This window comes from Triturus cristatus, chromosome 5_2 (genome assembly GCF_964204655.1).
Source record: "Triturus cristatus chromosome 5_2, aTriCri1.1, whole genome shotgun sequence".
Classification (NCBI taxonomy): Eukaryota; Metazoa; Chordata; class Amphibia; order Caudata; family Salamandridae; genus Triturus; species Triturus cristatus.
Genome location: NC_140588.1, coordinates 29,259,103 through 29,282,541, shown reverse-complemented (window position 1 = coordinate 29,282,541; position 23,439 = coordinate 29,259,103). Strand labels below are relative to the sequence as shown.

General features: G+C 43.9%; 1 protein-coding gene across 4 annotated transcripts in view; it reads right to left on the bottom strand.

Annotated features, from left to right (window-relative positions):
• The window catches only part of ELP2 (elongator acetyltransferase complex subunit 2), a 940,461-nt gene that overhangs the window by 581,086 nt on the left and 335,936 nt on the right, over positions 1 to 23,439 (bottom strand). For all 4 annotated transcript variants that reach the window (XM_085606785.1, XM_085606787.1, XM_085606786.1 and 1 more), the window contains one exon: positions 9,806 to 9,872. In XM_085606785.1, the coding sequence (XP_085462911.1) occupies positions 9,806 to 9,872 (67 nt within the window). The remainder of the gene's footprint in view (positions 1 to 9,805; positions 9,873 to 23,439) is intronic.

The following is a 23,439-nucleotide window of genomic DNA, read 5'->3' as shown; positions in this document are numbered from 1 at the left end:
GTGGGTTTACCCACAAGAAAAGGGGTTGGCAGCTCTTGCCCTTCAGTGTGAACCACAACAGTTATTCATTGGGTTTTTTCTTTATTTTTGGTATTGGGGGATGGGGGGATTTCTTGGGGAAATGGTTGAAAAATGTTTTAGGGATGTGTCCGCTACACGGGAGGGGGCAGAGTGGGAGGCGGATGGGAATGTACAGAAAAATTCCGGTTGACGTTGAGCAGAGATACATATGTCTTTTTTCTTTCTCACCTAAACCTGGACATCACAGTGAGGAAGGTCACTGGTAGAGAAAGCGATAGAAATGGCTGACACAAACTCGAATGCCAGAAAACAAACGTTTCTGACATGGAATGTTCGCGGATTCCAAAATCCACAGAAGATACACAGAGTGCTGGCATACTTAGACAGGCATGGAATTGATGTTGCCTGTTTACAGGAAACACATCTTACGTCTCACACGGAGGCTAGAGTGGGCACGCGGTGGGCAACATATCGTATAGCGTCCTCATTCTCCACATATGCTAGAGGGGTCATGCTATTAGTCAGACGTGGAACTCCCTTTCAACCTATAACTACTGTTAAGGATGACCTGGGCAGATATGTAATAGTACACGGAAATTTTGGGGGAACGATATTGACAATAATAACATCTTATGGCCCGAACAATGACGATCCCACTTTCTATGAAGCCATATGGTCCAAACTCAGAGACTTGCCCAGTGCAACAGTTATATGGGGAGGAGACTTCAACACATGCCTAGACCCGGCTCTCGGTAGGTCGACTGGTAATGAACGGTATGGAAAACACGCTGCTAGTGCATTGAGGGAGGGCATGGATGCATGGGAAATGACGGATATATGGAGATTGAGACACGGTAGACGCAAAGGGGGGACCTGCACATCAACAACGCATAATACATGTTCTAGAATAGACTACTGGCTGATTATACAAGACGCATGCACATGGACAAAGACAATTGAACACCTACCTAAAACACTATCTGATCACTCACCAGTTCGTCTCCACTTAGATGTCCCTACCAACGTGCCTAGACAGTTAACGTGGAGGCTACAGGGGAGTGCCCTATTAGACCCTGTGTTTAACAGCGAACTACATCAAGCCATAATAGATTATTATGATTTCAATTCAGGATCGGTGAATAGTGCAGGATTACTATGGGAAGCGTTTAAAGACACGATAAGGGGACACTGCATTAATAAGCATGCTGGTATTCTGAAGGATATTCAGCAACAACTGAATATGATTGAAAGAGACATAGCGCAACTTGAAGAAGAACATACACTGACGCACGACCCTGCGCTAGTAGCCAAAATAAGGGGGAAAATGGATGATTATCAATCACATGCCGTGGACGAAGTAAAATATATATCACGTAGATTCACAGTGCGTACCTATGGTGAGGGCGGTAGACCGGGGCGAGCTTTGTCAAGCAAAATAAAACCGGCGCCAACAGCGTCTCCCATTACACAGATAGTAGATGAACGCAACTGTGACCTATATGACACTTCATCTATTTTAGAATGTTTCAAGCGCTATTTCTGCCACCTCTATGACACGAGAACAACAGTCACCCCATTAGAAATCAATCAGTATTTACAGGATATCGACATAGCTTGGCTGTCGGACACACATAGGAAATTCCTGAGTCACCATATCACTAAAGAGGAAATTATAGACGCCATAAACTCCCTCCCCAATAACAAAGCACCTGGTCTGGACGGGCTCCTCGGTGAATTTTATAAAGAATACCGGAATCTGCTAATCCCATATTTGGCTGAAATGTTTGAGGAGGCGTATGACGAAGGCAAATTACCCACTTCACTAAGAGAAGCCCTATTAGTGGCACTTCCCAAACCGGATAAACATCTCACTAAATGTGACTCTTACCGGCCATTATCCTTAATTAATATTGATGTCAAGATTCTAGCAAAAATCATCGTAACCAGGATACAGCTCCTACAGGAGAAACTGGTGCTACCCGACCAAGCAGGATTTGTACCGAATAGATCCACGACTCAATCTCCGTACAATATTCGCACTGTATCACCATTTAGATCCAGAAATACCAGCAGCAGCGGCACTATTAGATGCAGCGAAAGCCTTTGATTCGATTGAATGGGTATACATGTTTACAGTGCTATGCAGAATGGGCTTTCCAGAGCCGTTTTTGAAATGGATAGAGCTATTATATAATGATCCCATTGCTAGGGTTAGAATAAACGGGCACACATCGGCTCCCATAGATATATACGAAGAAGCACGAGGCAGGGTTGCCCACTCTCTCCTATCCTGTTTACGTTAATAATAGAACCCTTAGCCTGCATGATCAGACAGCGTCACTCAGAGACGGCATTGCACTTCCAACTCCGCCCCCTCAGCATTTCCCTCTATGCTGACGATATGGTGCTTTTCACCCGACACCCTGAAATGCATTTAAATACGCTTATTAGGGAATACATACGATTCGAGCACTATTCAGGATTGCTTATAAACTGGGACAAGTCGGTGGTCATACCGCTGACATTGGCCACAACACAACCGACTTTGGATTACCCCCTAAAATGGCACACGGATCCGGTAAAATACTTAGGCATATGGATACATAGAGATCCGGAACTAGTGGTAAGGGAAAACTATGGGAGAGCAATAACCAAACTGAATGAACAAATAGACAGTTGGATAAAGATGCCCCTTTCTTTGGCAGATCGGATAGCTCTGCAAAAGATGATTGTTCTACCAAAATTCTTATATTTATTTAGCAATATACCTATTTGGCTAACGCAGGCAATATTCTCCACTCTACGAACTGCAATGCAGAAGCTGACGTGGGCAGGAAAGCCGGCCAGGGTACGGTGGGATATATTAACAGAACCATATCATAAGGGAGGTTTCGGTGCACCAGACCTCCAATTGTATTATTACTGTGCACATGCACAACATGCTCACTACTGGCTACAACCACACGCGTTCATACCACATGTGGCGGTGGAAAGGGACAGTGTGGACCCAACCCCACTGACAGCATATGTGTCGGACCCAAGGTCCTTTACCCATCATGACAGGATTCAAACGGTACATTGCACCTCTAGAGCTTGGTACAGGCTAGCACACCGAGCGAATAAACTCCCCGTTTATGCGCCAGCACTACCCATCGCGCACCACCCGAGACAGTCAGTTACGCAGGAAAAAGATATGCTACGACTGTTTGGCTAAATGCAATTGACTGCCATGGCTGATGTATTCCCGCATGGTAGATTTATCCGGAGAGAAGACCCATCACTGAGTATACACAACACCCCCATGAAGCTGTTTGCCCATATGCGGTTGCAGTCGGCGATAAAGGAACTATATACACCTCATATCCGGAGGAACCACCTCATTTACAAACTCTACAGACATTAATAGTTACACCTAGCCGCCGAAAACTGGTCACCCGCCTCTACAATGCGGCACAAGCAGAACACAGTAGAACTGTGAACAGCTCGCTCAATAAATGGGAGGTGCTAATGGGTGACACGGTGAGTGTGCAAGACTGGGAATATAGCTGCACACAATTGATGACACCAAATTGCAATCTGCGTATAATACACTTTAAATTCTTGCACCAATTTTACTACACCCCGACTCAGTTACACAGGTACGGGCTGCGACAAGATGACAAGTGCTATAGAAGCGAGGCTTTACATGCAGACTTCTTACATATAGCGTGGGCCTGCCCGCAGATACACGCATACTGGGAAGAGATTACAGGAGCACTCACAATTATGCTATCTGAGATGATACCTAACGCCCCACTTGTGTGTCTATTGGGGATGTATAAACTAACACCTGTAAAAAGGAGGACATTTCTGGCTGTAGCGCTCTTACTGGCTAAAGGCCGTGTCGCTATGAGATAGGGTAGTTGATGCCCCCCCCAGATTTAAAGACTGGCTGAAAGACATGTCATACTGTAGAGACACCTTGGAAGTCTACGCGGAAGAATTACCACAGACATCCAGACCTAAAGACTACTGGGAACCTCTGGTGCAATATCTTCAACGTACACAGGTGGAAGGGTGAGATGCGAGACCTGGTGTGACAGTTAAATACGTGACGCCTATATTTTCATACCGCCAGGGGGAGAGGACCGTGAGTATTGATGGAATTAGAATATATAAGAAATGTTTTTTTTCTCTGGTCTGTATAGTGTTGTAGTGCACTTAAGGAACATTGCGTCATGTCGGGACAAAAAAAAGTTAAAATGCCATGTAAAAAAAAAAAATGTCTCCAAACACAGTAGCAAAAGATTTCTTTTTTTCATTATGTATACACTGTGATAACAAATTTCTCTGTTTTTTTCTCATTTTTTTTATTTTTGTATAAATGTGAAGTACTAAAAATGTGTGACATGCTCAATGCTGACCGGAACCAATAAATAAATAAATAAAATAAAAAGAAAGCCCATCGAGTGAACACTTAGTCCCCACTTCAGTAAAATCTAATAAGTATGGTTTATCATTCACAAAGATGACAGGAATATTTTTTACCTGCAATCCTGCCGGAATGGTATTGGTCTTTAGGTATTCTAATAAGACTTGTGCGTGGAGTTGTGTTCTGGTGTTTTTCTTTCTCAATTGAATAAGTCTCTCTCCTTTTACGGAGCTCACGGTACCTACTCTCACCACGCCTCCCATAAATAAAGAAAGAATTTGTTTCAGTCTATTTGTTTCTTCTTCCGAATAGCTAACCATATGGGGCTCTGACATTATACCTCACCCCGTGTATGTGTGGCTGACCAACTAAACAGTGTTACATAAACAAAAAAATATTTTAAATTACTAACCATGCAGTATTCAATGGTGTCAGGGGCTTGCCCAATCGGCATATATGCTAATTATACTATATTTCTAAACTGCCCAAACTGATACGAGCAATTAAATATTCTAAACTACCCTCACACTTAAAGTGTAAAAGAACAAAGGAAAAGAACAGTGGTATGTCCAAATCACCCTCCTATACCTGGGCAAGGGACATCAAATAGATGAATAACAAGGAAGTACGGAGCTCTGGGCTGTTAAAGCATGTGGTGGGCCTCCTTCTGCCTTGGTCTAGGGGAGGACATTATGTTTTAACAGTACATAAAGAAAAATGTTGCACCTCACCAGATGGAAGAAATGTACAAAATCCAGTTCATGAAAAGAAGCCAGCGAAAGAAGTTAAAAAGAAGAGGTTATAGTTTTTTCACAGTCTCACTAACAACCATTGACAAAGCCAATAGTAGTGGCTTGTTGTAGGTGTAATGTATTATATATCTAGATGTAATAACAGAAGAAGCAGAATACCAGTTGGGCAGCACACTATGCTAAGCACAGATTTTTAGCTACTGTGTTTTAAGTCACGCCCTTAATTACATCAGACACGCCCTTTGGCGAGACCCCCAAGTTTTTTCAACCCACTTAAAGCCCTGGAAACAACACAATGTCACAGCCACCTCACGTCCTGGCACTGTGCATCATGCATGACTCATGGCTTTCAAGTTTTCAGATTTCCTATGTGCAGGGGCATAGTGAACAATCCCCCGCCCCACCCCTTGCTTTAGGAACTACAGCAGGGGTGAAGTTCTTGACGGGCCTCTTCTGTGTGCAACTCTGCAGACAAAGGCTCAGCTTATAATGATTGTGAAAAGGTGGATAAGTAAGTAAGTGAAGGAATGGATTAGTGAAAGGACGAATGGATGAGTGAAAGGGTGAATAGATGGATAATGAGAGAAAGGTTGTATGGATGAGTGAGTGGAAGGATGAATGGATGAAAGAAAGGGTACATAAATAGATGTATGGGTGGAATGATGGATGAATGGGTGGAATGGTGGAAGTTTGTGTAAAAAGGTGAATGGATGAGTGAAAGGGTGGATGTATTGATAAGTAAAATGGGGAATGAATGTAAGGATGGATGAGTGAGTGAAAGGGAGGGTAGAAGGGCAAAAGGATGGATGGATGAGTGAAAGGGTGGATGGATGAGTGAAAGGATGGATGGATGAGTAAAAGGATGGATGAGTGATAGGGTCAATGGATGGATTCATGAGTGGATGGATGGGTGGGTAAAGGGATGGCTAGGTGAAAGGGGATGGAGAGAGAAAGGGAGGATGGATGGATGAGTGGGAGGATGGATGGATGAGTGAAAGTATGGATGGATGATTGACAGGATAGATGGGTGAATGGGTGTATGAATGAGTGAAGAGAAGGATGCAATATTTGAATGAGTGAAAGAATGCATAGATGCGTGAAAGGGAGGGTGAAAAGATGGAAGAAAGGATGATTGGATGAGTGAAATGGTGAATGGATGGACGAATGGACGGATGAGTGATTAGGTGAATGTATGGTTGGATGAGTAAGTGAACAGATGGCAGGATGGGTGAATGGGTAAATGGTTGGGTGGATGAATGAATGAATGAGTAAATGGATGGATGAGTGAAAGGAGGGATGGATGATGGCCGAATGAGTGAAAGGGTGGATGGAGGGATGGATGAGAAATGTTGGATGGAAGGATAGATGATGGATAGGTTTGGAAATGCTTGAATAGGTTTGGATATGGATGGGCATACAGATGGAAGGACAGAATGAATGGTGAAAGACTGAATGATGGATGAAAGAATGAATGGATGCCATACCACCAGGTGACTCAACCCGCCATCCCAAACTAACACATGACGTCATGCAGCAAGCATGAAACTCGGGCTTGAAATGCTCCTTCTGCCTGCCAAAAAGCAGAAACTAATTCCTTGTATGGCGCAGTGGTACTGCAAGAGATGTTCTGTTGTTGTGCCGCCTGGTGGCGCAGCTCCCATGCCACCGGAAAACAGCGCGAGCATCCCTCAACCTGCCCCGAGGCCATGAGAGATGCATGAGGACACAGCTCCGTGCAGCTCTTCTGCGGGGAAAGGCAGGTAAGACAACATAATCTGCACTTTGCAGACAACGGCACCGACATGACTTGAGTCCCTTCAAAATGTTTTTTCTTTTAAAGGTTTGCACCCCTAAGAATATTGCGCCCGGGGCAACCGCCCCTGTGGCCCTGCCCACGCTATGCCACTGCCTACCAGTATGGATGACATCTGAATCTTACACCTTGTAGCCATCAATGTCTTTAGTATTATTTCTTATAAATGGACTTTCACATTTATGCCCAGGGGCATGACCTCATCGGACTGGGTTCCTGTGTTTGTAACATATAGGCTCGCAATGTATTTAACCCAGTTTGCTGCTGGTAGGGAAGGCTGTACTCTCAAAGCTTTCCCTTTTGAACTCTTCTGCACCAGCCTCCAGAATTTAGGGGAATTTTAGTTTCGAAGCCTAATAAAGTTCTACCCACTGTTTTTCTTCGTTCAGTTTGCGGAGTTCCCATAACTTTACTCTGTAAGACTGTCAGACAGTTCATTTCACTTTACTTTTTATTATCTGACTGCAAAGTTAGAGGATTTTGTAAACGCAATCTCTGGGATAAAATAAGGAACAGTTTGTAAGAAGAACGCACAGCAAATGGAACAAGATTTAAAGCCATCTATATGCCCTCTAACTGTCTGTATGAAAAAAAACACCTGTTCTTTGTCACCTGGAGTCTCAGGCCAGATAGGTCCGCTAGTCCTTAAAAATAGCTTGCCCTGATGACATCTGACTTGCCATAGCAAGTGGACGAGTACATTTCTCGAGGACTGGGGAGGCGAGGGTGATTTGAGTGCTCAGGGGTGGGCAGATGTAAAGGGAGGTGAGGATGACTTGAGGACTCAGGAGTAGGTAGAGCTAAAGGGAGGTGAGACAGATGTGAAGGTTTGTGGGTGGTAGAAGTAAAGGGAGATGAGGGTGGCTTGAGGACACGGGGAGGGTAGAGGTAAAGGGAGATGAGGGTGACTTAAGGGCTTAGGGGTGGCTAGAGGTAAAGGAAGGCAAGGGTGGCTTGAGGACACAGGGGAGGATAGAGGTAAAGGAACATTGAGGTGACTTGAGGGTTATGGGGAGAGTTGTGGTAAAGGAAGATGAGGATGACTTTAGAGTTCAGGGGTGGGCAGAGGTAGAAGGAGCTGAAGGTGACTTGAGGGTTATAGGGTGGGTAGAGGTAAAGGGAGGTAAGGGTGACTTGGGGGTTTTGGGGTTCGCAGAGGTAAAGGGTTTTGAGAGAGAGTTGAGGGCTTGGGTGGGCAGAGGTGAGGGTGATGTTGACTTGAGGGTTCAGGGGTGAGCAGAGGTAAAAGGAGGTGAGAGGGACTTGAGGGTTCAGGGGTGGGTTCAAAATATGGGAGGTGATGGTGACTTAAGGGCTATGGGGTGGGTAAAGGGAGGTACGGGTGACTTGAAGGTTCGGAGTGGGTAGAGAAAATGGTTACTTGAGGCCTCAGGGTGGGTAGATGTTTAGGTCAGTTACGGTGAATTTAAGGTTCGTGAGTGGATAGAGGTAAAGGGAGGTAAAGGTTACTTTAGAGGCTAGGGGTGAGTAGAGGTAAAGGTGAAAAATAAACCTTTTGAAATCACCACATGTTCAAGGATGAATACAATATCGTCTGACTTGTAAAAGAGGTAACCAACAAATTAGTAAAATGTGAAATAGTGGAAAACATTAATTAAGAAGGAATACAGTAGAAAACGTTAATTCAGAAGGAATTATTTTTACAGCTTCATCATCGATTGAAGTGACAGGTGGCCGAAATAAATGTTTCAAAAGTCGGTCACGAGCCACAAAGTTTTGCAAGTTGCTTGCGTTCAGCTCTTAAAAATACCAGGAAGGTGGAGTTTCAACTATTATGGTTTTAAGTTGTTTTGCAAGCAAAAACAAACAAAAAAAAAGTACACAATCAAAGTACTAGCAGCACGGAACAATACTAATCAAGAAATCTATATGTACTTGGTCCATGCTCCGAGGCAGAAAAACACACGGAGAGGAAGTGAGGTAGACATGCGATGATAGGCGCTCACTAGTGAAAGGAAGAAAATAAGAATGACAATGAAGCTAACCAGGGGTAAGTAATGGGTGGGCTTAAAAACCCTATTTAGAGTTGTTGTTTTTTTGGACAGATAATAGATAATAGATCGTTACAAGCGACAGTACTGCACGCTGCCACAGCCGAAAACTAAAAAGTAACTGAGGCTATAAGGCAAACTGTTTGTGCAATGCTTTCTGAGAGATGGAAGATGCTGGCTCCTTAAAGAGCAATGCGTATTTTTCAACCTGGTGCACGTTTGTCCTGACTGGTTTATTTTCCTTAATTTTCTCTCTGCTACAGAGACATATATGGGTTTAGAGAATGATCCTAGTGCTGTGGCACATTTTTCAGCCAGATGCGGCAATGCTGTCTTTGTACTTCATAAAACTGGGAATTCCCAGAAAAAAAATCTGAAATGCTGATCCAAACATACTATGGAGTTGACACCTACACTTGGAATGTTGCTGTGTCTACCTCCAATTTAAGGATGATATGATAACTGGTTGAAAAAAAAACATGTATTCTACATTCCCCATATGCTGGTGGAAATATTCTAGATGTATGACTAAGCGAGGATACTACAATGCAGGTCTAATCTTATTATATGGACTAATGAAGGCACTGCACAACTGCACATTTTACATCATCCTATAAAGACACTGCATCATCACATTCCAAATACATCTATAATAAACGATATGCTAACCCATTTTCAGAAGTTGATACAATATTGGCATCCATTACGGGGTAATATGCAGATACTACGGGGTACAGAGTAATCTAAACCTAGAAAGCTGGATTAATGTTTGTAACTGCTTATGTATTTTACTCACCACAAATTGCCCACTCGACGCCTCTTATCCAATCCTCATGACCCTGGAGTACTTGTGCTTTCTGAAACTACAACGAAAATTACTATTATAATCAAAGAATTTAACAACTCTTTTTTTCAGCAACCATTTCATTTGCATAACAGGTTAATGTAGTTACATTGAAGTTGTAATTATCCACACTAGTTTATAAACATTGTTAATTAATAGACCTGCACTGCTAAGAAGAGGGTTTCCATAAATCACAAATCTAATTTTAAATATAATCAAAGTAAATGGAAATCATGTTTCTCTTTTTTTCAAAGACAAAAGCTCTAGAACTGATTGTCCATAATTATATGGACAATAAAATGTTAAGTTTAATATTCAAAAGAACAAAGTAAAGTACAAGCAAGAAAAAAGACAAAAGCAGTACAGGAGAAATAACACAACATGTATAAAGAGGGCCTTTGTGTTAAAAGGACAACACTGAATTCAAAGAAAACAAATATTTTCAAAGTTAACAGGCCTGGCTATTTTAGAAGTTAAAATGCTTCTTCTGGTTCAAATTTTCACAATCACCTAAATGTCTTGACTGCATGTCTACAATTGTACCATCAAGCATTAATTGTTAGCTCATTTTCAGATATGCACCATCATTCAGTAATCCCAGTGTATGTTCATATTTACCTTATCACTAAGTAACCTTCAGTGCACCTTCTGATTTTGTTATATTCGATATAGGTACCCTAATATAGGCTCAAGTAACATCATAACCCTTTACCTATATTCTTCCCTACATTACATACATAACGGTTCTCAGAGACTGACTCTTTACCTAGATAGGACACTGCATACAGAACAAGGGATTTTCCCCTGGTAAAAACGTCATACATTATGCATGAGGACTCTTGGAAGTACAGCAGGGCTAACATCTCCAGTATAATATCTATGTACAAAGTTAATTCCCGATGTCATCCTAAGTCCGACAAAGTAAAACAGCGAGGTTGAATCCCCGGGGAGACCTTTAGGTGTATATATAGATCACATCTTGCTAAAATAAGCAGAGGAGACCAGGAATTCCCGGCCGACACACTGACCAGAGACGCTGAGGTTCTTGCATGCAGATACTCCAGCTCGCATAGACAGGAAAAACTGCTCTACACACTCAACAGGTGAGTCTGGGGGGGGGGGGGGGGGGGGGAGGCGATTGAGTGGAGGAGATGGATGCATAGACAGACAGAGAGACAGAGAGACAGACAGACAGAGAGACAGAGAGACAGACAGACAGACAGACAGACAGACAGACAGACAGACAGGCAGGCAGACAGACAGACAGACAGACAGACAGACAGACAGGCAGGCAGGCAGACAGACAGACAGACAGACAGACAGACAGACAGACAGACAGACAGACAGACAGACAGACAGACAGACAGACAGACAGACAGACAGACAGACAGACAGACAGACAGACAGACAGACAGACAGATAGACAGACAGATAGATAGATAGATAGATAGATAGATAGATAGATAGATAGATAGATAGATAGATAGATAGATAGATAGATAGATAGATAGTTTTTCTTTTCTCTCCTCTTCATTGGCTGGAGGAGAGAAAAACACGCCTAAAAAGGGCGTGGCTAAAAAGTGGAAAGAACAGCACGGAACACGCCCCCGAATCTGAAAAAGACGGAGCCTATTTGGAGGGAGGGCTCTCTCCTCCAATGGCTGGTCTCCGTTTAGGAAGCCAGCCAATGGAGGAGAAGCAAAAAGAGAGGCGGGCTAAATAGCCACTCTAAGAAACATAAGATCTCCGGACTTCCGGTTCTGCCTTCGGCAGACCGGACGGTCCCTCGACCTAAAAACTACTTTAGCAATAGTAAAACCACCCAAATCCTGACGGGAGGGGGAGGGCACGGGGAGGATGCACCGAGAGCTGCCTCAAGCCAGCAAAATACACACAACACATTAAAAACAAATAAAACACACAAGTGGCAACCACTTAAAGCAGCAACCCTCTCCCAAGCTTGCCATGCTCTCTCCGAGCTTCCAATCCTGTGTGTGGCTCCAGCCTTCCGCACACACAAACCAAGCAGTGTGAGCAAACACAAGGCAACAATGAAACACCTCAAAAACCTGGGAGCAGGTCGCAGGGCACGGGTAAACATTAACAGCACCCCGTCTCCGAGAGTGGACCAGCCCATGCTTTCCTGTCATACAATCACAACCCGACACTGACTAGCAGGAGAGAGGGAGGTCGGCGAGGGAGCGGGGTCCGCTAGCCCGGCTGCACACCATGCTGCCTCGCCCCCCGATCTCCCGCGGGCATGTGCCCCGTGCCCTCTGCCCTGACTGGCACACACGCTCCCTCCATTGTCTCTGCAGCCGGATCCTGCCTTCGCCTCCGCTCTCCCCCGCCAGCCAAGGCTGAGCAGCAGCAGACAGGCAGGCTGCAGGGGAAGGGAGGCAGGCAGGCAGGCTCGCGGATAGACGTGTACCTTCTGGGCTCTCCAGGTACCTTAGCGAGGTTAATATTTTCTTTTCTTTCCATGTTGTCCTTCCGACCTATTTTGTTTACGATTCCTTGCTTTTTTTTGTTAAATGTTTTGTTTTGTTATGCCCTTTCGTTGTTTTAAATTTGCCAACGTGTTTCTGTTTTTACTGAAAATGTGTCAGCGTTGTTAAATACACGCTTTTAAGAAATCATGAGAAGTGTTTTTTATCAATTAAACAGTTGGGTTGCGAATCCTAGCATTGTCTTCAATCATAAAATTAAGAATAATTACTTTTCTGTCCACGGGTGAATGAAGTCTGTCAGGACGCATCTTCTCTGTTCCTGCGCGGCACATTAGGCAACAATAAGATAGAACCTGTGTACTTCCTTGGAGTAAAAAACACCAGAGACCAGAGCAGCAGCCGAACACGGGCCGAGAGCAGGGGGAGAGGACGAGCACACCACTGCCTTTCTCCGAGGTTAATGCCTCAGAGAAACGCAGCGTCGTTTTGGGATTCAGGGGCGTGTTTTTCTTTCTCAAACACGCCCAAAGAAAGAATCGAAAAAACACGCCCCCGAATCGCAAAAAGACGGGGCTTGTTTGGAGTGACAAGTCTCTTCTCCAATGGCTGACCAGCATTTAAGAGGCCAGCCAATGGAGAAGAGGAGAGAAGAGAGGCGGGTTCAAGCCCCTCTTCTCCAAGTCATTAAATCTCGCAAGCGAGACTGCGCAAGCGCAGCCTTCGCTAGCCGAGACCTAACAAGCATTTGCAATGCAATAGGTCTCGCATTTATAAGAGTTTGAGCTATTGGCATTGTAAAATTACAATGCCTTTTATTTATGTTTTGGTTTTAAAACAAATAAAAGGCATTGTCATTTACAATGTCAGTAGCATGAACTCGCATAAAAGCAGTGTGTGGAGTGCAGCAGTGTGCGACGTGCATAAATGACAATGCTTTTTATTAACACATGAACAAAAGGCATTGTCATTTACAATGCCAATAGGTCAAACTCTTGTAAATGTGAGACCTATTTTATTTTAAAGAAGTAGCTGCCATTGTCCCGGGCTGCCTGGAAAGTGAAAGCACGAATGGCACATTCAATGCTGCAGGAAAGCATGTCGTGCCTGCAATAGGAGGAACGTATCAAATAAAATAGTGCTTACATAGATGTACCGTGTAACAACCGAAGTAAAAGGGCCAGTCCTCATGGGAGGTTACAAATGACAAGGCGGTAGTAAGGAGGGACTACATGCCTATTAACAGAAGCCAGCATTTACGAAGGTCAATGACACAAGCCAATGACAAATATGGGCAGAGAGTGGGCTGGGCTTTAAGTACATACTCTAATACAGCATGCCTCGCAGCGCCTGCGCTGCCCAGGCTCGACCTAAAAAGGCATCCCTCACCAGCTCTCAAGTCAAGCTCATTGTACATCTCCATTGAATGAATGAAAAGCTTTATTCGGTAAGGAAATTGCATACCATAAAAGCACATACAAATATACATATAAATTGGTTAATAACAATTCCTTACAAGTATTTTAAAACATTAAAAATGTAAAAATGTACAGACAGTGCTCGAGAAACGGTACCCCCCTAATGCAGGTTTAGGATGCAAGGGGGGCTAATCCCAGTTCATCGTAGGGAATAGTTAAGTGGCTCGAGGGGCCGTCTGGATAAAATTTCACTTATAGGTTTGCTCTGTGTCGCACGCAAAATTTTAGGAACTTCGCCATGTTAGTTGCCAACATTTCTGTTTCTAACATTTGAAGAGTCATGAAGGCTGGTCTGCATTGGGTTAAGCCCAGGTGTTTCAAAACAGGAATCAGATATAGCTTTCTTGCCTCGCTATAAAATCTACAAAACATTATTGTGTGCAGAGTCGACTGAACAGAGGAGTCGTCACAAGGGCATAGAGCCAATTGGGCTGACCAATCATTTGTCACGGGGAATGTAATTAGGCGGTGGAATATGTTCAAACGCAGTCTGGTCAATAAGAATTTCTCGTAGTTGGTTAAGACGGAGTTCAGATAAGGCTCAATTTGATCTGTTGTCTGGATGTGAAGAAACGGTTGCACAGTAGTTTTGTTTGTTTCAAGTGCCAGACGTAGGTCTGTTAGGTGGGTTGAACATATGTCACGTATTTTCCCTCTGGAGATTTGTTTAGTATTTAGGGGATTGGTAAAAAAGTGTTCGAGTCCCAAGTCAGTAAGAAAATTTTTGACATAGGTGAGCCAAGTAATGCGTGATCCGTATTCCAATTTCATACAATCTAAGATAAGTGTCTGTGTAAATTTTAGTTCCGGTGTGGACCAGATGCGATGCCATAGGAGAATTGGCTGCATTCGTATTACGTCTGTGACAAATGGGAGGCCCAGTTCACTGTGAATGTTAAAAGTTGAAGTGGATCGCGGGGCTGCCAGCAGGAATTTCAGGAAGGAGTTCTCTGTTTTTTGAATTGAGGAGACTCGTGCATTGCCCCAGATCCCTGCCCCGTAGATCGCCACGCTGAGACATTTTGAGTTGTAAATGTCAAGCATTTCTTTGGATGCTCTTTTTCCCAGTCTCCGAGCAAACATTTTCAGTGCCGTTGTTGTTTTTAAGAATTGTAGATTTCTATTCTCTACGGCACTGTTCCAGGTGGATTTGTTATCTATTATGACTCCCAGGTAGGGATAGGTTGTAGTGTGTTCTATTTCAGAGTCGTTTGAGTAGATGTTTTTCCTTTTACGCAGTTGTTTACCTGAAGTCATTGTAAAGGTTTTCTTGGCGTTGATATTTAAACCCAATGAGTGCATAAAATTTGTGTATCTATCCAAGGTCCTTTGAAGTTCCAGAGGGGTGCGGGCTATTATAACTGCGTCGTCCGCATAAAGAAGGGCGGGGATTGGGCGCAGTTGGATATGTGGGTGGTCCTGGCTACCTTTTAGCAGTGCTGCTTCTAGACCATTGGTGTAAATGTTAAAAAGAAAAGGCGCCAGGACACAGCCCTGCCTGACTCCCCGTTCAATGCCAAAAGATGAAGTAAGCTGGCCCCCTGTACCAAATCTAACTCTTGTTGTAGTATTCGAGTAGATTTCTCTGATATAGTTGACTAGGTTTATATCAGTTCCCAAATTAGTCATTATGGCCCAGAGCTTGTTATGGTCTACGCAGTCGAAGGCTGCCGATAGATCAACGTATGCCATGTAAAGGCTGCCACCCTTTGCATGGACATACTTCCCTCTCAGGAGGGTGAGGTTAAGAACCTGTTCTGTGGTGCCTCTTCCTGCTCTGAAGCCAAACTGGATGTCAGATAAAATATTATTTGTCTCTGCCCAAGTTTGTAGTCGTACTAATAGAATTCTACCTACTGCTTTACCAAAGGAGTCTAGTAGGGATATAGGTCTGTAGCACGTAGGGCAGTTCCTGTTTCCTTTTTTAAAAATAGGGACTAGAATCGAGTCTGACCAGGATGTTGGCAGTCCTACCTGTCCCAGAGCCACTAGAACGTTTAGTAGCAGGGGGGCCCATAAGTCGATGTTTGATTTGTAGAGGTCCATAGGAACCGAGTCTGGTCCTGGGGCCTTTCCTGATCTACTACCATTCAGTGCTTGCTGTACCTCGGCAAGATTGAAATTCATCGCTACAAGATTAGTTTTGGCCGGTGGTAAAGTTGACGTCTGTGGGGATTGATCTGTTGGGGCTGAAAATATTTTTGAGAAGTGGCTGACCCATTCTTGTTCAGAGATGGTCGACTCAAGCGTTCCACTGCCTTTTGGGCCCGTCAAGAAGGGAGAATTTACAATCTCCCAGAAAGTAACCGAGTCTTTGCTTAGGCAGCTATGATGCAAAGCAGTCCAGTGTTCCTCTTTTAATTCCTTTTTTCTGGATGCTAATGTTTTATTGTAAGTTTGCCTGGCCATTTTAACCTCGAGCGTGTTTCTGGGGATTTCTTTTAGAGATCTTTTAAGATGTTTATAAGCTTTGGAACATGCTGGGTTAAACCATCTAAATTTAGGTTTGTCTTTTGTCAGTTTTTGTCCCCTGGGGTGCACTGTCAGGGCGTTTCTTACCGCTGAGATTATGTCTTCGTAGTTGGTCACTATCTCAGCGGGAGAAGAAGTTTCTGTTAGGCAGACTTCAAAAGCTGGATAAGCTGTTGTGATGACGGTTTTTAAAATGTCTGCGGGATCGATGTTTGACCATTTAAGTGCGTAACCGTTTAAGCGGGACATGGAAATGTAATTGTCGTGAAGTATTGTTTGAGCGTTTGCTCGCAATGTGGCAATTTGAATGGCAACAGATAGTGGGAAATGGTCACTAAAAACACAATCGTGTGTAGTAACATCAAGGATCTGCTTTGGGCGAATGTTTCCCACTAAAATGTAGTCAATGCAGGAAGATAAGCCTCTGCCGTTGAAAGTTGGAGCAAAGGGAGTTAGAGGCACAGTATGTTCATTTGCAAATGCTAATTGCAAGAGAATCATAGTCTCATTCAGGATTGACCCCTTGTGGGAGTGCACGAAGTGGGGGATATAATTCTGTTGATGGTCTGTATAGCCACAGTTTCCGTTTAAGGTACTTTTACATTGTGTCAAGTTAAAATCCCCCCCCCAGATTATTATAGGGTCATTTCCTTTTCTTTCAGTAAGTTGTTTTTGTAAGAATTCACGAATTTCTTTAATAACCTCCATAAAACTAGAGTCAGTGAGGTTATTATAGATGTTAACTATTAAAATTGGTGGCATCCTGTTTATGGTAACTCGTAGGATCTGATACTGTGATTCGTTTTTAAGAGGGTAAGCTTCCAGAGTGGGTGTTAAATTTGAGACATAGATAGTTAGTCCTCCTTTTGCTCTACCGGATGTTGAGGGGAGTGCTGGACTAAAGAAGGTCTTGAAACCATTTATGTGAATAGGAGTGGTTGCCCATGTCTCCTGAAGAGCAATTATTTCGGTTGCTTTCATAAATTTGATCCATTCTTCGTTCTGGATCTTTGAGAGAAGGCCCGAAATGTTCCAAAATGTTACAGTTAATACGGAGCTTTCTCCGTTACTTCTGTTGGGAGTCCTGGATGTAGTTTGTTTGCCCGCAAGAGTGTGCTCTGTAGGAGTGATGACATCCACCCTGCAGGATCTAACTATTTGAAGCGAGGAGTTTTCAGGGACACTGGTATGATCGGGGTTTAAAGGGGTCCCTAGTTGAACTGTTGGTAGTGGGTAATTAAGACGAGATATGGTCGAGATCTTGTTTGTAGCAGGATGTAAACTAGGAAGCTCGTTTGATGTGAAATGGGACAGAATGGGGATTGAAGGAGTAGGGATATCCGATGGTATTGATTGTCATTCCACCTCCTCTAACATGGAGAGTTGTTCGTACCTGTTTTGAGTGAGGATGCACCCGTTCTCTCTGGGGGATTTCGTTTGCTCGATACGATAGAAAAAATCGAGTGGCACCAGATTAATGTTAGTGGTTTCATGTATTATTCCCCTATTGATCCTAAGAAGGGAGCGGACTAGACCTGGAGACCTAAAATTTATAACTATGCAGTCTCCAGGGTTTTGTTTATTAAGGTCCCCAATCCAGCCCACTCTTCTCACCATCAGGATCTGATTTATGTGCCTGGGGTGGAAATAAGTGTTGTTAGTGAGCCAGTAGGCAACCTTGTTCCTTAGTGAAACCCATGTTTCTTTACAGTCTTTTTGTAGGGGCGGGACGTTTGTTAGGACCAAAACATATGGTCGTGCGGCTGGCGGTAGATGTAAACTTTCTTTGTTTGGGATTGTGGTGGTGGTCAAGTCTGCCCTGCTCTCGTGGTTTAAAATTATGCAAGGTGTCACAGATTGTTCCGTTGCTGTGTGTGATGTTGAAACTCCCTGTATGCTCTGTTTGCTCGGCGGTCTTGCTGTTGAGACAGTGGTGGAGGTCATTGAAGTGGGATTACTTGAGTGTTCTGTTAGTAGAGATGGATTTTGTGCTTGCTGGGGATTGGGTTGACTTAGTACTGAGACGGTGTTTAAGAAGTGTGATTGTGTTCTGCCATCGAGTAAAGTTTTCGTAAGTTGGACAAATTTATCCTCAAAAACCGAGGAAAGTAAAGATATCATTTCACTCAGTTTTTCTTCTATATCATGGCTAACCGCTGTTTGAATTTCCTTCATACTATTTTGTGCTGTCATTTTAATCATTTCTTCGAGGATGTCTAATCGAGCATGGGTGAGTGGAATTGGTTCATCTGTTTGAATACCTATATCGTGAGTAATTAGGTGGGTTGGTGTCCTCCCAGGTTTAACTGATTGGCCCTTTCTGTGTGCCCCCCTCCCAATACTTGGTTTATTGTTAGCTTTCCCCCGAGTTAAGGGCCCTTTTGGTAATGGAGAGGTGGCTTTCTGCTGTATTCCTTTTGAGCCCGGTGACACAGTTGGGAGATGGACTGGGGGGTCCATAGTGGCCGTTGATCCATTGGGGGATCTAGTCGGTGGGGGTGGGCTGAAAGCGTCAGAGAGTCTGATTGATCTTAATGATGGTTCTATAGAGAGTCTTTTTTCGGTGGATTGTATTTCCTGAATAAGTAAGGATTCAGCTCTCAGTAGATACGCATCTAAAGTGCCCACTGTACTTTTACGTGGTTCCATGTTAGTGAGCTATAAAAAAATGTTAAAGTGCACAATACCGTCTGATGTCTTCAGCTGGTCCAAATAGGGCAGTCCAACAGTAAGTAGTTTCCAATGACCACTCAGGGTAATTTTAACAGTGCCTCAGGGGGACGACGCAAGAGGGGTGGCCCGACCCGGCCTCCTCTGGCCCCTGACGGCCACAGACGGCCCGCCCTCTGCCCGGGCTCAGCCCAGCGCCGCCCGCGCGCGTCCCGCGACGCGGGGTGTACTAACGATTTTTAAGCGCCTCCGGGCGCGAATCTGATGACGCTGGTTGCCGAGATGGGCCCGGGGATCCTGGGTAGTGTAGTCTTTGAATGCCCGCCCTCCACGCTGCGGCCACGAAGATTACACACGCGGCGGCGGGAGGGGGGGGAAGGACTGAGCAGCAGCAGGGCACTCGGAGGCAGTGGCGCCCAGACCCCAGGTAAGAGCAGGGACAACAGAAAGTCGTGGTTTGGAGGCACCCAATTTTCAGGCAAGGTATAAATTAGGCATTATGAGTATCTAAGATAATAATTAGCGTAATGTCTGCATTTACCCATCTCAATAATTAGTAGGGCTTTCGGCCCCTATAAAAGAGAATCGCTTATTTGACGTCTGGGGAAGCAGGGGCTGACCTCCCGCATATGTCATAAGAACACCTGTGCCACTCGGGAGACAACTGTGAAAGCTTCTAATTAAGAAAGTGATAGGGAAGAATGTTCTCACTTCACTAATAGCTTGGGTCCACAAATACTCGAAGTGTATGCCGATGACAGCACATTTTATGAAGGATTACTGGAGGCGTGTTAGGCAAACCTATTTGCCGTACTACCCGTAAAAACACCTTAAGAGGCTGGGGAATGGGAGCTGTGCACGGTGCCCCCTCGCCCCGCATGCTGCCTGCGTTGAACGTCTAATAGCTGACCTCTCATGCTCTGAGGTGCTGCCCTCACTCTGGGCTCATCTGCCTGTCGCTTCCTTCCCTGGCTGCATGTGACTCACTCAATTACTCGCTCCCGATGCACAAAATAATTGGCTGAGAGGAGCAGCAGAGATGCACTTGCAGCCTGGACTGCCATCCTCCGTTCCAAAAACTGAAGGGACTGTTGTGGGAGAGACGGAGTGAGCGAGACCACAGGCAAAAAATGATGGTCGCAAAAGCAAAAAGAGTTCTGCCAAAATAACAGAAGAGCAATGCAAGCATAACAAAACAGCACTTGGCTGGTGTTCCTGCGAGGAAAAACAGTAATGACGTATTGCTGTCTGAACCAGTTAGGTGACAGCAAATAAGAGCCACACTGGCCTGAACCAGTCAGGAGCAGGAGGCGGAAGTAAAGCAGCAGTAAATAGTCCTTTATTGACCACAACAGGTCTTTTAGACAACGCTTGCGCTGTAGGCTCGACCTAAAAACACGTGGACAAGCTCATCTCATAAAACTGAGATTAATCGAACAGCAAGCTGACAGAAATATTGTGTGTGTGTGTATTTAAAGTGATTTCCTAAAAACAAATTGACTCACTTGAAAAAAGGTAAGTAGCTAATGGTGATTGAGTCATATAATTATACCAGTGTCACCTCTCATAGGCAACATGAGACACACGGCGGTAGGGCTGAGCGAAGCAAAAGATGCACATACATAAGCACAGCATTTAGTTTACATCTGTAGTAATTCAACACAAAATGCATAATGTGCCCAGAACATTATACTTTACCTTGAATGCTTTCTAAACAGATGATTATTATTATTGTGATATTAATAATAATAATAATAATAATAATAATAATAATAATAATAAAAAAACTTACTTTTCCACACATCGTGCAGTCACCTGCCTGCTTCAGTGCGCCGGGCCTTCCACAGAGGATCTCAGCTGACAGATGTTGGCCGACATGAATGCTTTCTGAAGCCTTATATACAAAGAGCTCGGTAAAACAGTCTGAATTTTGCTCCCGCAGATTGGGTCTGTGTAACTCAAACAATTCTCTGATACAGGATTCCTAAAGTACCCCGCGAATAATTTTCCTCTAGTTGGTGACCTAAATATATGAATCATTGTGGCACACATGCATTAGGACACCTAAGTTTCTTATTCTCGTATGAAATATGCGCCTGCTGCTCCTTCACCATTTCCAGCCTGGAACTGAACTTACTCTTGCTACTGAGAGTAGCAAATTTACGTGTTTTCAGAATGTGAAAATAGATGGAAGGGTTATGTGAATCAGTGCTTAATTTGAGCCGGTGGTTTTCGGTACTCAGCATTGCACTTAATCATCAACACTAGCTGCCTTTCATGTGCAACCGTTAAGGACACACTCAATTACGGGGAGATCAAGTGATTTGCGCAGAATAACAGGATGTTGAGCCGACACAGACTCGAACCTGGTTTCTTCGTGCGGTCTGGATATGAGAAAGTTATGTATTTACACCAAAGACAGATAGTCATTATGATCTGATCAGTTACAGAAGGCTATCACTAGATGAGGTGCTAGGCTAGCCCTTTATTTGTTGCTGAGTGTGAACGGCTAAGCACACAGCGAGGCAAAGTCTTGTTTTTACATTACCAGTACTGACATTTGAATTGTTTTGCAATTATGCCACTTTGTTACTGTTTTTGTCTGCTGATCTTACTTTGATGTAAAACTGAATTCAATTTTGTTTATAAGAGAAACCCTCACACTTCGCTGTCTCAAACCTTCCTTTTGACATCAAAATCTCAGAAGAATAGTTCATTCATTTGAAGACCTTCTCTGCAGACACATGCCCTGCTGTCTCTGGTTGGACACATGGCGCTTGTTTTCACCACACAACTAGCAGAGCGTGGGAGCAGCGTTAGGCCAAGGCGACCTGCAGACTAGAGCCCTCCCAATACAAGCATTTGCAATGCAATAGGTCTCGCATTTTTGAGTTATTGGTATTGTAAATGACAATACCTTGTATTGGTGTTCTAAAAAGCAGCACGCGGTGCGTAAACACACACTTAGTACTAGTTGTCCTTGTTTACTACAGGCTGACAGTAAAACAGGCACGTTACTGCCAGCCTTGCTTCTGGTAAGCAACAACTATATGTACAAAGTGCGTGTTTACACACAACTTGCACCTTTTCAAAATACATAAATAAAAGGCATTGTCATTTACAATGCCAATAGCTCAAGCGAGAAACCTATTCGTTTTTAAATGCTTGTTAAAACGTATGCCCAATGTACCACGCATGTCTGGTGTGATAGTGAGTCTCTGGTAAACTAGGCGATAATTTGCTTCAATAGTTACTGCTGGGATATTATTTGATTGGCTGAGAGATTTCCTTCACGTTACAAAAGCACTATCAAATTCGAAGTGATTTATAATGGTGACCTTCCCACTGTTACCTGTGTGGGAAGGGGCTCGTCCTGTTCGGCGTTATCATCTCGCAGAGTGTGCGGTTATTGTCGAAATTACTTGCACACTTCAACATTTTGTGATAGGTTCGTATAGTCAATGCTCAGCACTGAATGATGTCTTACTTGTACAATCAAACAGCAAAAATACGAGAGTTTTTCCAACATATTTTGATATGAACCATTGATAGCAGAGATTTCAAAGACCCTCCTCTCTAGCACATCATTTACATGATAGCTCTCCTTCAGGGATCAAACCCGGGGGGTGCGCTGCAGTAGAACGAATAAATGGGCAAGAGGGGCAAAAGGTCACCGAACCCACACACCATCACAAACACCACACAATTAACCCCGGACCAAGCATTGGAAACAGGGTGACGTCGAAATGTCCCGTGTGAATGAGCGTGCTCAGGCAGGGGGCGTCCGGCCATATACAGTGATGCAACAGGAAGCTGCTTAGCTTAACAAGCATTTGCAATGCAATAGGTCTCGCATTTATACGAGTTTGAGCTATTGGCATTGTAAATGACAATGCTTTTTATTTAAGTTTGGTTTTTTAAAACATAAATAAAAGGCACTGTCATTTACAATGCTAATAGCACAAACTCTCGCAAATGCGAGACCTATTGCATTGCAAATGCTTGTTTATATAGTGCTTCATACCAAACGCATGCCATATCAGGGTGCTGTTTAATGAGACTCGATTTACCGACCTTGTACAGAAAGGAAGATGAGATGATCGTACAGGGTTTCGAATAAGCGGCTGATGATTGAGAGGAAATGTTCATAATGGACAGTTAACAAACCAAGCCATCTAGGCAGTTTTATGGAAGCATCTCCTCAGAGCCGGGGAACATCTTTCTTAATTAGATGGGAATACGCGTTCAAATGCGGAGATGTTTTGTAATAGGAACGGCTTAAGAGGACGAGTCTTCATTTAAGAGAACCAGAGCTCCACCAAGAAAATTGTCAGAAACATGGCCTCGTTTTGACGGATTGGTGTTTGCTGGCTACATTCTACATAATGAATATGAAAAAACCTTACCATTGAGTTTAAACAATTAAGAAGGAAAAATTGGACTTAACCGGACGGGGAGACAGTCATTTTGATGGCATCAAAGGTACACTGTTGTGCGGCAGAAGGAGCAGGGTACCGCC